The sequence below is a fragment of the Priapulus caudatus genome, unplaced genomic scaffold, assembly GCF_000485595.1.
Source record: "Priapulus caudatus unplaced genomic scaffold, Priapulus_caudatus-5.0.1 Scaffold15, whole genome shotgun sequence".
NCBI lineage: Eukaryota > Metazoa > Priapulida > Priapulimorpha > Priapulimorphida > Priapulidae > Priapulus > Priapulus caudatus.
Genome location: NW_014577076.1, coordinates 549,921 through 564,070, shown reverse-complemented (window position 1 = coordinate 564,070; position 14,150 = coordinate 549,921). Strand labels below are relative to the sequence as shown.

General features: G+C 42.2%; 1 protein-coding gene and 1 long non-coding RNA gene across 2 annotated transcripts in view; one reads left to right on the top strand and one right to left on the bottom strand.

Moving 5' to 3' along the window:
- Positions 1-10,326, top strand: LOC106809960. The gene is made up of 3 exons (XR_001393933.1): positions 1-12; positions 9,938-9,960; positions 10,248-10,326. It is a non-coding gene; the product is annotated as an uncharacterized LOC106809960 (long non-coding RNA).
- LOC106809940 (dTDP-glucose 4,6-dehydratase-like) overlaps positions 2,347-14,150 on the bottom strand; it is a 20,335-nt gene continuing 8,531 nt past the window's right edge. The window contains exon 2 of the mRNA XM_014813182.1: positions 2,347-4,141. Coding sequence (XP_014668668.1) covers positions 2,929-4,128 — 1,200 coding nt within the window. The 5' untranslated portion in view covers positions 4,129-4,141 and the 3' untranslated portion in view covers positions 2,347-2,928. The remainder of the gene's footprint in view (positions 4,142-14,150) is intronic.

The window sequence follows — 14,150 nt, the reverse complement described above, 5'->3', positions numbered from 1 at the left end:
AAGATGTGTATGGTGGGGAACTATCACTGGTGTCACGAGTATCATACACTGATGATGAAGTGTACCGAATGCAGTAAGTATCATTCTTCTTGCCAAGACTGGAAAGTGAGTGAAAGTGAAGGACGTTACAACTACAGCATGCTTGTGGACACTGGGCATAACATACTAATAATTTTAGCAGAAAGATAAATATATTTATATACACCCTATGGGTGATAAGATAGATGTATCACTAGTACCACGAGTATCACACACTGGTGATGACATTTATCGAATGTGATAATTCTTGCCAAGTGTGAATTTGTTGACTTGCCAAGACTGAAAACAAACTCAAAATGAACAACATTACAAACAAGGCTAAAATCTACTTGCTGACTAGCCGACCAAAGCAACTGCCTTATTGCTTCCATACTGATGGCCCTGCAATGCGGTTCCAAGTATTATCATAAACATAGTGTGAATACAAAATATATTCAGACACACACGCTCAGCACCGCACCGCACAAGCACACACGCACGCACGCACGCACGCACGCACGCACGCACGCACGCACGCACGCACGCACGCACACACACACACACACACACATACACACACATACTATATATAAACCATAACAGGGGTAGAAATTAACTTTTGAACACGGGAGTCCAACGGAGGGACGGAGTCCACACACCCTCAAAAAAGGGAATCTGCAGTCTGAGGTTCAAAATTTAAGATATTAACGCATGTGCATATTTTTAAGATTCATGCGGTTGCATGTCTGCCCAAATTTTCTTTGGACATTAGCTGAAAAATATGGTAATTCCGCGAGGCCGTGCTCTGGAACGAACTAGTTAGTATGGAAGAATTTTCAGAGAGTCACACGGACTCCTGCATATGTCAAATCAGGGAGTCCGCCAGTAAATCAGGGAGTATTTGACTCCGGACTCCCATTAATTTCGCACCCTGCCATAATATGTATATATATATGATCAGGAGTAAGATAATAATATAGGAGGAGTATGACAGTCCAAAATACGTGAAATTCAACATTTGCTTGCCTAATTTTACCGATGATATATTACGTGCAACTCGATAAAAATTACATCTAAATTAGCGTTGGACATCCACCTCTCACTCAAACTTTACTCAGTTTCCATACCTCTTCTTTTTATGGAGATATAGCTTTGAACGTCACACATGGTTCATAGCTTTTGACTAGGCTTGTGGCTTAGCATTCCTCGCCTTCCGAACTGTTGTTATGAAGTGTGAGGAATGGTCTCTTGTCTGTTAACAAGAATGCCCCCTGTTGGCTGTGGCGATAAGGGGTTTGAAAGTACGTGTAACCGTAACCGCCAACAGGGGGCATTCTTGTGAACAGACAAGAGACCATTCCTCACACTTCATAACAACAGTTCGGAAGGCGAGGAAAGCTAAGCCACAAGCCTAGTCAAAAGCTATGAACCATGTGTGACGTTCAAAGCTATATCTCCATAAAAAGAAGAGGTATGGAAACTAAGTAAAGTTTGAGTGAGAGGTGGATGTCCAACGCTAATTTAGATGTAATTTTTATCGAGTTGCACGTAATATATCATCGGTAAAATTAGGCAAGCAAATGTTGAATTTCACGTATTTTGGACTGTCATACTCCTCCTATATTATCTTACTCCTGATATGATGTTATATCATCCATATATAGGTTCGTGATATTACATATGGCTAGTGACACATGGTCAAACTACAAGCAGTAAAATTATATTAAAAATACTATCTATAATTTCATTGTACATCAATATTATATATGCGCATGAACATATCTAAACTATATATGTTAGTATGAATGTATTAACGCATATAAACATAAATACGAGAATAGATGTGTTCATGGTATATATGTATTTGTGCGTGTACACGTGTGCATGTATGCAGTCCTCGCCAAAAGACAAAATCCTTTACTGGACATTCGGTCCAGTAAAAAATAGATTTTTACCAGACCGAATGATATGTTACTGGACCAAAAAAATATTGAAACATTAAAACACATTCACATCTCTGTTGCTTTTCCTTTGTGGACATATCTAACATATATATGCTTTCCTGCTCATCACCAGCTATGTCTGTTGACGCGTCCATGATAAAGCTGAAAAATCTAGCATCGTTTATTTTTTCATCCATTTCGTGACGCGTACAATCAGCAATGCATTGCTTGCCAGCTTTGTCATTAATGTAGGTTTCACCTATTTCTAGGCCTTTGGCCTTGTCCAGTTGTGTGATCCAGGTATAATCAGTGATAGTAATATAAACTTCCCATGATAGTTCACACACACACGTCGCATGTCATCATTTTCTTATCTTTTATCATATAACAGCTAATCTCTTCCTATCGCTTTCCCACACCATAGATTAATTTGGTACACGCGTATATAAGATAGCCATAGGCAGGGATATTAGAGTTAGGCATAGTGTGTGGTACTGGCGTACCCGTAGCCTCTGCATAATTAGTTGATATAATGTTACCAGACACACGGTCTGGTAAAGCCAAATTTCTTGTCCGACCCGTGCAAAAATCACCGGTTTTGTCCGCCGGTCCGACGCTTTTCGCAAGGACTGTGTATGGTAAGTGTTTATGCACACTTGTGCATACATGAACATGTGTTTTGTAAGAAAAAGCTCTTTAAATATATGCCTCTATTTCCACTTATACACGTGCAGCCAGCATATGTAAGAAGTGTTAGGCAAGCGGGTGCATGCACAGACTAGGATTCAAAGGCCACAACATAATCCTACGATAGAATGTGACGAAAGGAAATAAAATGCTTGACCTTTACACCATGGCAAGAAAATGCAATTTGCATCACAGTCCTCCTTCCCCCCAAAATACCATCGCAACAGGCAGATTGGCATGAACCTTTGGTTACGATGCCTAACAGGGGAGGGCGCCACCGTCACACGTTCTTCGAGTTGGCGAGGTCGCCACTCGATGCGCACGGCAGCACCTTCAGCAGCTCGCTGACACCGTCCTGGATCGTGAGCGTTGAGCGGAAGCCGAGGCTGCGGATGCGCGCGTACGACACCTCGTAGTCGCGCTTGTCCTTGTCCTCGCCGTCGCTCGACGCCGTGATCACGCATCCGGCAACGAGCCGCTGGATGATCGCCGCGACGTCCGCCTTGCACATGTTCAGCCGCTCGTCGCCGACGTTGAACGGCCGGCCGGCCATCTTGCCGTAGTCGCTGACGGCGAGCATGAACGCGCGCGCCGCGTCGCGGATGTGCAGGAACGTGCGCCGGAAGCCGCCCTCGTACAGCGCAAAGTGCTTGATGGTGAGCGCGCGGCACGTCAGGTCGTTGACGAGCAGGTCGAGGCGCAGCCGCGGCGACAGCCCGAAGACGGTGGCGAGGCGCAGCGCGACGCCGCCAGCCTCCAGCACGAGCCGCTCCCCCGTCGCCTTCGTGCGGCCGTACAGCGTCAGCGGGCTGATCGCCGTCTCCTCCGTGCAGACGCCATCGACGGCGCCGTAGCACGAGCCCGTCGACGCGTAGATGAGCTTGTGGTGCGGCTGCAGGTGACGCGTAACGGCGCGCGTGCCCTCCTCGTTGATGCGCGCCGCGCGCTCCGGCGCCGCCATGCACGCCGGGTAGCCGACGACCGCCGCCAGGTGAATGATGACGTCGCACGCGCGCATCGTCGCCGCCAGGTGCGGCTCGTCGCACACGTCGCCGCGCACGAGCCGCAGCCGCGGGTCGCTGGCGACGCTCAGCAGCGGCGCTACGCCAAACGCGAAGATGTCGTAGACGGTGACGTGGTAGCCGGCTTGCAGCAGCATCGGCACGAGCATCGAGCCCAGGTAGCCGGCGCCACCTGTGACGAGAACGTGGCACGGTGGGGCGACGCCATTACTGAGTGAGCCGGGATGATCGCTGACCTCCGACTCAGTATCACCGTTACTGTTGCCAACATTGTTTGCCTGATCAATGCTCATGCCATTCACCTGACCGTTGATCACACAATTCAGTTGATCAGTAATTACGCCATTAAGCTGATCATTGATCGCACCATTCATTTGATCAGTAATTATGCAATTAAGCTGACCATTGATCACACCGTTAAGCTGACCTTTGCTGACTGGGATTACTACAGGATCCATTGGAAAATGCTATCTGCAAAACAGAACAATTGAGTGTTGGTATGATGGTGGTTGGAGATGCATGTTGTGGCTATAAAAATAAAAGTGTCAATGACACTATAGCTCACCTTGCATGTGATAGAAGAGGGAGATGATATTTAAAATTTGGCAAGTGTTTCATTTATGACAGACCGAAATGTGATCAAATGTCCTTACTCCCCGTTTTATACTAATAGAAATTTCACCGTTTTGTTTCAGGGTTAGTTCTGATCTTAAATGTTAGATCTGAAAGTCTGAAATCTGGGCGAGAGATGGCGCTACGCCTAAATGATCGCCATTTTGGTTTTCGATTATCGCGCAAATAAAAGCAATAAACTATTCCAGTCAAATTACTGTAACGAAGATTCTAAAACACAATATTACACCTAGGTATGATTAGGTAGGTAGGTAGGTAGGTAGGTAGGTAGGTAGGTAGGTAGGTAGGTAGGTAGGTTAGGTAGGTTAGGTAAGTAGGTAAATTTAACAAAATCGAATGAATCTAGATGGCCATTTTCATTTTTGCCAAAAAGTGGGCGTGGCTCGAAAGTAGGTCGTCTGGCATGCTCCAAAATAGGACGTTCAAATCTCTCCCATAGGAGTAACAACAGTTATCGTTGACCGTAGGCAGACACTTAAATGCATAGTGAAACTGCCAAAATCTACCTAATTTGCATAATTTTTATAAAAAATATCAAAACTCCAGTGATATGTTTTGGAGCCAGCCCTTATTCATTCACATACCAAAAATGAGCAAAATCCGTTGAACCTGAACTGACTTATGAACATTTCCATTTTTGTCAAAAAGTGGGCGTGGATCGAAAGTAGGTCAACTGGCGTGCTCCAAAATAGGAGGTTCACATCTCTCCCATAGGAGTAACAACAGTATGCAATTTGAAACATGTGGGTCAAACGGTTCTCAAGTTATTGTTGACCGTAGCCAAATGTTGACGGGCGGACGGACGTGCGACGGACGACACACCATGGCAATAGCTCATCTTGACGATGTCAATGTGAGCTAATGATGCATTATAATATGCATTATAATTTGTGCAAAGCATGTCACATGCCATAAAATAAAAACAAAAATTGCCCACAGAGCAGCACTGCCATCAAGCATAAACAGGTTCTTGCCACCAATGACTGCCATGATGTGTGACAAATAAAGGTTCTTAAATTTCCTGTCGAACATAATAATGTTTTCCATATAATAGAACATATATCACTCTCGGTTTTTTGAGTAATGATGAGGCCATAGTTCATCAGAATGGCTTAGATTCTCTCTCCACGATCTATAACCTCTCTAGATTGTGGTAACGCATAGAAAAACGATTAGGGAAAAGCCAGATTAAATGTTTGAGTTAACTTTTGGCTTCATGCTCATTTAGTTACCTATTATAATTAAATCACAGGTGGAGTAATGCTAATAAATGGAATTCTGTCTGTTCTGTTTTACAATTACAACATTAACAAACAAAAACAATTATTGTATAATATTTGTTATCTGATTGTAAACACTACCGAATTGTAATTTTAGCAGAGAAAATCACATGCCGCCCGCTGCGAGGTGCTGTCACCTAGCATAAACTGTTTCTTGCCACTGATGGCCGCCACACGTCTGATCAGCACATGTATGGTTTCAACCAAGGGCAGTAATATCAAATCTTTTAAAATTCACAGGTAGTAAAAATACCCATAATGTGATGAACACATCTATTCCCTCCCTGTAGGTGTAAATGGCATTTCCTATATATAATAATACAATTACTAACTTGTTGCTTGAGAATCAATGTTATCTGAGACTGGACGTTGATTTTCTCAGTCCCCTCCCCGGTCCAATACTCTATGTTACCCTCGCAATTAGGCAATGTGACAATAAGAAGCTAGATCTAGAAATAATAGGATTCTCATAGTAATTTTTCCAATGAATACTACAGCCATGCAGGGACACTGGCTAGCTCTCTACACACATCTGAAACGGCTCGGATTAAATTGCAAACGAAAAATCATTGAGGATTTGCTTAATAATCCCTTTGAAGATATATTACTTACTATATAGTATCAACCGACACAGGCGTAGCCTCCTTATATTTAAGCGAAGTTCAATATTTACTTAGTTGGGATACAATCAAGTCAAATTGTAATCTTTTTGTATACGTGATAACTAAAATTGCACTGTAACGTTAAAGGGCCGGACACACCAGGCGATTGCATCGGGCGATGGCATCGCGCAGTCATGGACACACCAGGCGATTGCATCGGGCGATGGCATCGCGCAGTCATGGACACACCAGGCGATTGCATCGGGCGATGGCATCGCCCGATTCTTGCACGCGCAGTGCGCTTGGCTGATGAACTCTGATTGGCTGATGAATTGTAAAATCGGGCGATGTTATCGCCGGTCGCGGACACACCAGGCGATTGCATCGGGCGATAATATCAAAACGTTTTGATCTGTGCGATGGCATCGGGCGATGAAATCGGCGGCGATTGAGTGGACACACCAGGCGATTTTCACGCCGATGCCATCGGCCGATGCCATCGCCTGGTGTGTCCCGGCCCTTAACACAACTGATATTGAGTGTTCAAAAAACACTAAAGCGGATCAACCAATTCCTCGTTAGAGCGATCACGTACACAACAAGTAAAATGTGTGGTATTCTTTTTTGTCAAACAGCATATACATTCGTTGACTTGTGGAAAAAATCTTCATCTTTTCAAGTTATTTAAAAAGATCACTTACTGATATAGGAGGAAATTGCTCTGTTTATAGAAATTCAGACCCATCAAAATGTTGCCCTATCATTGTAAATCTGACACCATCCTCTTAATGTAAGTACTGGTTTTGCAGTACTGCTTACTCCCTAACAATCTATCGTAATTAATATAACTTAGACAAGTTTTGATTTTATATAAACATTTTTGCAGACAAAGGTGGGGGTACCACATATTTCACGGAGTAGGACCCCTCCCCCCGTGCAGCTTCCGCCAGTCCTGCCACATCTAATTTCACATTGACTCACCTCTAATATTCACTGCTCGCATTAGTGGCACCTGAACACCAATTTTCAGATATAGGCTTAAGCAGTATAGAATTCCTAAAAACAGGCCCTTTGAATATATATATTCTGAATAGTTTCGTACACAAGTAGTTTACCAATCCAGGCAAAATAGAGTAGGAACTGACTGCCTGTGTCTAAGTGTACCACGGAAGCACGCGGGCAGAAACACCCTACAAAATAAGTAGGAAATCATCTTGCATAAATTCGCCTATAGGGAGTTCATAAATTGTCACCATTCTAGATATGCCTTGTAAATTCGCCTTTATAGAAATGCTTTATGAAGCGTCGTTATGCAGAAAAAAACCATCGAAATTACAAATCATTTGGTGCAGATTTCATGAAGCATTTGCGTGCTGATAACCAAGCAGGCATATATGCATTTATACCTACACCTCACACAACACCGAACATCATTGCTGGCTGTTATAACACCCCGAATAAGTAATATTTTTGTTTAAAACGTTTACTTTCATTCACACACGTTCATATTTTACTTCGGTTGAAGGAATTTCTGAAGGAACACGCATATCTATTCTAATTACAAAACTGGAAATTAATGGGAAAACGGGTTTCACGTTATAGAATGCCCTCATTTTTCAACGATGCATTCCTACCATAACGCAGGGTATTGCTCAATGCTGTATAGTGTAAACCACAGCCGAGTGCTGAACAAACCTACCCGATTAGCTGAGTCATTCACTCACGATGAGCTCACCGTTCAATAGACCTACCGTAAGCTGTGTGACCTAATTGATTTTAATATAACTGCGTGCACATTTAGCCGAAAGGATTCGATACCATACCATTTTACACACGAAAGGATTCGATACCATATCATTTCACACACGAAAGGATTCGATACCATACCATTTGACACACAAACGCAATACTATTTTCGATACAATCATTTACATCATTACTTGAACTTAGCAGCAGCAAGGCACTCAGACACGATAACTAAGCAGCTTAGCAGTTCGCAGGGATCCGTAACCGCACCTACATTGCACTTGCTGTTGGATACATCACAATAAAGGTCATAAAGTATGCCAAATAAAAGAGCAAGGATCCTATATATGTTATACCCAGAGTACATCCATATGGTGCAGTATAGAAACTGTACTTGGCTTGGTCCATGGACCCCTTTGGTGTCCGTGAATAGGCTTCAGGAGGTCCGTGAACTCCATTGTATGCAAAATTTTGTGTTTTGTACTTATGTCCACTTTTCTGGGGAGGGGTCTGTAGTTTTCACTAGATTCTTAAACAGGTCCATGACTCAAGAGAGGTGTAAAAATACACTAACTATTCTCACTTCCTGTAAGCAATGTTGTGATTGTTCTAGTTTTTTATTAGTAAAAAGGAATTACAATTTACAACAAATTGAAATCACAGAATGATAGAGAAAAAGTATACAGACTTCAAACCCTGCCAAACCACCTTTATCAACCCTACAGGTTTGATAGTATTATCAGGAGTCTATCAATATTGATAGACTCCTGGTATTATCATATATATACAATACACTATCAACATCCATAGCCAACTGATTACTTTTGTCACATGTTGCATTAAATATGCAGTGCAACCTCAATAATGTATCCATTTATTATTAGTTATTTCTGCGTAAGTGTCATCCTGCATTCCAGCGCGCATCACAGAATTCGGGAGGCAAATTACAAATTGCACAGGAAAACAAAGTTTCAAATAATTTATGAAGTGATAAACTAATTTTTCCTTCCATGCAGCTAGACTGATGCCACAAGACCATGATTTCCACAAGCAACGGCCAGCGCGCTGAAGCTTTATATCTTTTACTTTTTATTAGCCTTGGTTTCCAAACAATTTTTATTTGGCAATGGTATCTGTGGTTGATATCAAAATAAAAATAAAAATGGCGATGGTCTGAGTTTAAACATATATATCCAACATTTCAACATTCAACATTTCCATGGTTTATATCAAAGCAACATGCCCATTGTACCTACTTATGAGGCCCTTCACTCCACCACAGGTGTGTCTATAGACAACTATAGATAGACAGAAGGCAGAGACAACTATACATAGGTAGCGAGAGGTACACAATCCTACATTAGATTTGCTTGATTTTGATTGCTATTAATTAAGCTTAATTGTTTTGCAATCAGTTTATATAGGGAACAGTACTCTAGCTTTGCCTATCTGTCCCAACAAATCACGTACTGTATGGGAGCACAGCTATACATGTTTTTGGGAAAACAACTAGTATGACATGATGTCAACGTTTGTAACAGATAGACACATAAATCCAGATCTTCGTTATGACTGCTATAACATTATGGCGTAAGAAACTAGTTAATTACCACTAAAACTAGAAATGGCAGTTGTCGCCAACTACATGTATCCCCCGCAATCTAGTATGAATGAAATATCTCCGTAAGGACGTATAAGGTAGGTAAAGTGAAACAAGTCACAATGACAAAGGTTAGTTAAACAACTCATCTGCCTCAGATGTGCAAGTATGTCAAATTTGGTTACCATAGGGAGCTGAAGAGAAAAACTAAGTCCACAGTCAAGGTCAATTAAACTATGTCAGTGGTAAAAACACACTATAAAAAGAATCTTACTGTATTTTCGCACAAATCTGCTATGTTGATTAGGGGTAAACTAAAAGTCAGAGAGATTATCTTCAAGTCCAGAGTGAAGGTCAAAGACAGGTGCCAATGCGCACTTTCTCTCTCAGACGTGTAAGTAATTAGTATACCAAGTCTGGTTGTGCTAGGTCAATTATGGGGCTGATTTATAGAGCGTAAAGGAAATATGATCAAGGTCAAGGTCAAGGTCAAATAAAGGTCGCAGTGACCTGGTTTTGGTACGCGACACACTTTCTCCGAAAGATGTGTAAGTATACCAAGTTTGGTCACGCTAGGTCAATTAGAGGCAGAGTTATAGAGCAGAAGGAAAATATGATCAAGGTCAAGGTCAAATATAAGTCGCAGTGACCTGGTTTTAGTGCGCGACACACCTTCTCCCCAAGATGTGTAAGTATACCAAGTTTGGTTGCGCTAGGTCAATTAGGGGCCGAGTTATAGAGCGGAAGGGAAATATGATCAAGATCAAGGTCAAATAAAGGTCGCAGTGACCTGGTTTTGGTACGCGACACACCTTCTCCCCAAGATGTGCAAGTATACCAAGTTTGGTCGTGCTAGGTCAATTAAGGGTCGAGTTATAGAGCGGAAGGAAAAGTGTCTGGGGCGGGGGCGGCAAGCGGCTGGACAGACATGAAACCATAGTATCCCCGCCGACTTCTGGCGCAGGGGATACAATAAAACATCAAGCTTACTATTTATATTAATCAATATCTGTTACCCATACAGCTATGTACAAACGCCGAACTGCTACATGTATGTAACAAATCCTGCCTAATTCTTGCTACAAAATTAAATTTCGAAACCAAGTACGATTAAAATTCGTGGACTCCCTATACTATAAAAAAAATGTGTTGTATGCAGAAAAAATACACACAAGCAAATACACGTAAAAATACAGATGTATGAAGAAACCATCACATGAAATGCGAAACTGTCGCCCACCACTTCCGCAATTGCTTTGGTAAGACACCAGTTGGCAGTATATATAGCAAATAAATTTATCTGGAACAAGTCAAGTTTCGTAGATCATCTGCGCTTGGCTCAATAGACATTCATTTTATAGCTAGGCTTTCCCTGGAGAACACTAGTGAATATCACCCATGAGGGTCGGAGGAGAAGTGATGATGAGGAGGTGGGGCGCGACCCGTTTATATACCCCATGGCTACACGCTGCGTACACGCTTGGAACACGCTAGAAGAACGCTGGGCGCGCTACAGACTCGTTCAGCACTCCCATATTCGCTGCATGTTCACTGGACGTGTGTTAGAACTTAGAAGCACGCTAGGTGAGCGCTAGGTGTTCGCTACACCTCAGCCGACGAACATACAACGAATACCCAGCGTGTGCTCCGCGTGTGTCTGGCGTTGGTCCAGCGCGCCCTGCGCGTGTCTGGCGTCCATCTGGCGTGTACATTCATGCGTCGAGCTCCGCGCACATTTTTTTGCATGTTCAAAAATCCCGACGCACACAGCAAATGACAACGAATGAATAGCGTTGGTCCAGCGCGCTCGACGAACGAGTAACGAATGCTGACGCACACCCAGCGAAAGACAACGCACTGGCCAAAATTGCTAATTTTTCAGTGCGCGGGCCGTGCGTCGTGTATGTCATTGTGTGACTGGCGCATTATCAACAGAGGCACCAGACCAGTACTGTTGGGATGGGAGGGCATGGAACTGCTATCTGCCTGAATGAGTAAGGTTGTTGCCTCATTTTTTTCTCTGGCAGCACGTACTTGCTGCTTGGTGATAGTTCATTTCTAACCCTGTTAGTGTTACTATATACTTGCATAATTTGTGCTGATATGGACAATGTATAGCCACTTTAAAATCAAGGAAATGGACCGTACAGCATTATTTTGCAATTTACCTTATCAAAAACTCTATATTTAAATAAATATTGCACCACAGATAAGCATTTGAAGATAAGCATTTGAGCATAAGCAATGAGTAAGGTTGAAATAGACCCAAAGAACCAAGACTTTTAAGGCAAGTATTTAAGCTTCCTCCTTTATTTCGAATTCGTTCGTAATGTTTACTTGATATTTTGATATTGATCTGCGTAACCATAGGCGCTATGTGTGTGCAAGGCACAGAGAACCTGGCAACATAGGCTGCCGTGATGCTATACAAAATACTTCATGAAAGGCTCTTAGCACTACCACCGTTGCTAGTAATTAGTTCAATTATTAATATAACCAATAAATGATACACAAATGTAACTGCTACGTAATGCAGTAAAAAATGTACAACATAAACTTCTAACATACAGTGCATAATGCTGTGCGTATTTCCCAATACAAGTACATAATATAATTTGCATAGGCTGTGCATATTTCCCAATACAGTGTACCTACATATATACATAATATCAAGAGCAGATAAAGAAGGAGAGCATACAATGGTAAAATGCTGAAACCATGTTGCAGTATTAGTCGAATTAATAATACTTTTCCGTTTATTTTGACGATTCTTTTGCAGTATTAATTGATCAGCTGTCCTACTTTGTTCATATAAAACAAACCGCATGTCCCTACGATGCACATAGCGCTGAGATAATGACGGTGAAAATCTGGTATTTTCGCCGAAAACCGACTCGAGATCAGTCAATACTGCGTCCCTCACTCGAAGTGTTATAACTTCGGCGTAAACCCGGCGTGTTTCCGTCAATGATTGACAAATGGAATGAATTGACGTCTGTTATTGATTGCCATAAGTGATGGACCCCCACACTCTGTGCCACCTCACGCCCACCCACGGCTGGATGTAATAGTAAACCTGTAGTATTACGTGAGTCAGCGCCACTATGGCGCTACACAGCGGCGACCAGGATCAACACACTGGAAACACTTCGAGTGAGGGACGCAGTATTGACTGATCTCGAGTCGGTTTTCGGCGAAAATACCAGATTTTCACCGCTCATTATCTCAGCGTAGGGGCATCGTTGGGACATGCGGTTTGTTTTATATGAACAAGGTAGGACAGCTGATCAATAATACTGCAAAGGATCGTCAAAATAAAACGGGAAAAGTTTATTAATTCGACTAATACTGCAGCATGGTTTCAGCATTTTACCGTTGTACGCTCTCCTTTTTTATACGCTCTTGATAAAATAATTTATAACAAAACAGTATTTCTTCGTTTTTCCAATCGAAACAATGTTTGATCTCTTCAAGCTAATATAGTATCAAGAGCGTATAATAACCTTCTTTATATGCTCTTGATAGTATGCAATACATACAGAAGCTGAAACATATTGATGTACAGGAATCATATCTTCTGGCAGTTTAAATTTTGAGATGTACATCCCTTGTTTGCAATAAACCCTCTACTTAAAACAAAAACAATTTGAGAAACGGGGACAGAGAAACCCATTTTGGAATTCACTTTTCTTAACCCATTGACGCCAAACTCGGCATAATTATCGCCAAACCTATTATTATAAGTTGTTTTTTAAATATGTTGCCAATTTGAATGATAAAATAAAATAAAAATTTGGCTCCTCATAAAAACTTTTTGTTTTCCGCGTCAATGGGTTAAATGTGCCAAGTGTATGCATGCATGCACAAGTAAAGTGAGTGGATTTAGTGGAATACAATTTCAGCTAACATTTCTTCAGAGAAGAGCAGCGAGATTTCAATAAACTAAATGTCATCTTCATTCTCCAAGTCTTCTAAAAGCCATCGCTATCATTTTCTGTGCAAGCCGAATTTTTGCAATCAATGCACTTGCATAAATCTGTGCAGTTTACATTGTGCTGTCTACAAGAGCAACGACCCTTTCCTTCTCCTTTGGGTTCTTCACAGTTTGTCTTCTTGCGACTGCAGTTGGTAAGCTCTAGCAGAGTACTTGGCGCTGGTGGAAGGTCACCCCATACTACCTCCAAGTCTGTGTTGTTGGTAACTTTCCAGCCATGACCATGTGGGCTGGGAATGGCTGGAAACTGCTCCAGACATCTTACATGTATTGCTGCTTGGTAGTTAGCTCTCATAAGATGTTTCATCAAAGAGTCACGTGAAGGGAGCATGCTCATCTCAGCCTTTGTACCCATCAGAAATTTGTTGTATCGAGCTGTATTTACATCAGAGCAATCTTGATCATAAAACTTACAAACAAATCTCTCAAGTGCATCTACCAGACTAGTGTCTATGGTGAATGAGCTTCCAAGCTGTTTGAATGCTTCTTGAAAGTCTGTAGATTCACGCATCATTTTCATGGCTTTTTTCTTTGACTTGCCGTAGAAGGAGCTCACCGAATCACATCCTGTGAAGCAATGTAGTCCGATGAGGGCATCTGTTACCTCACGTCCAAGATGGTTTTG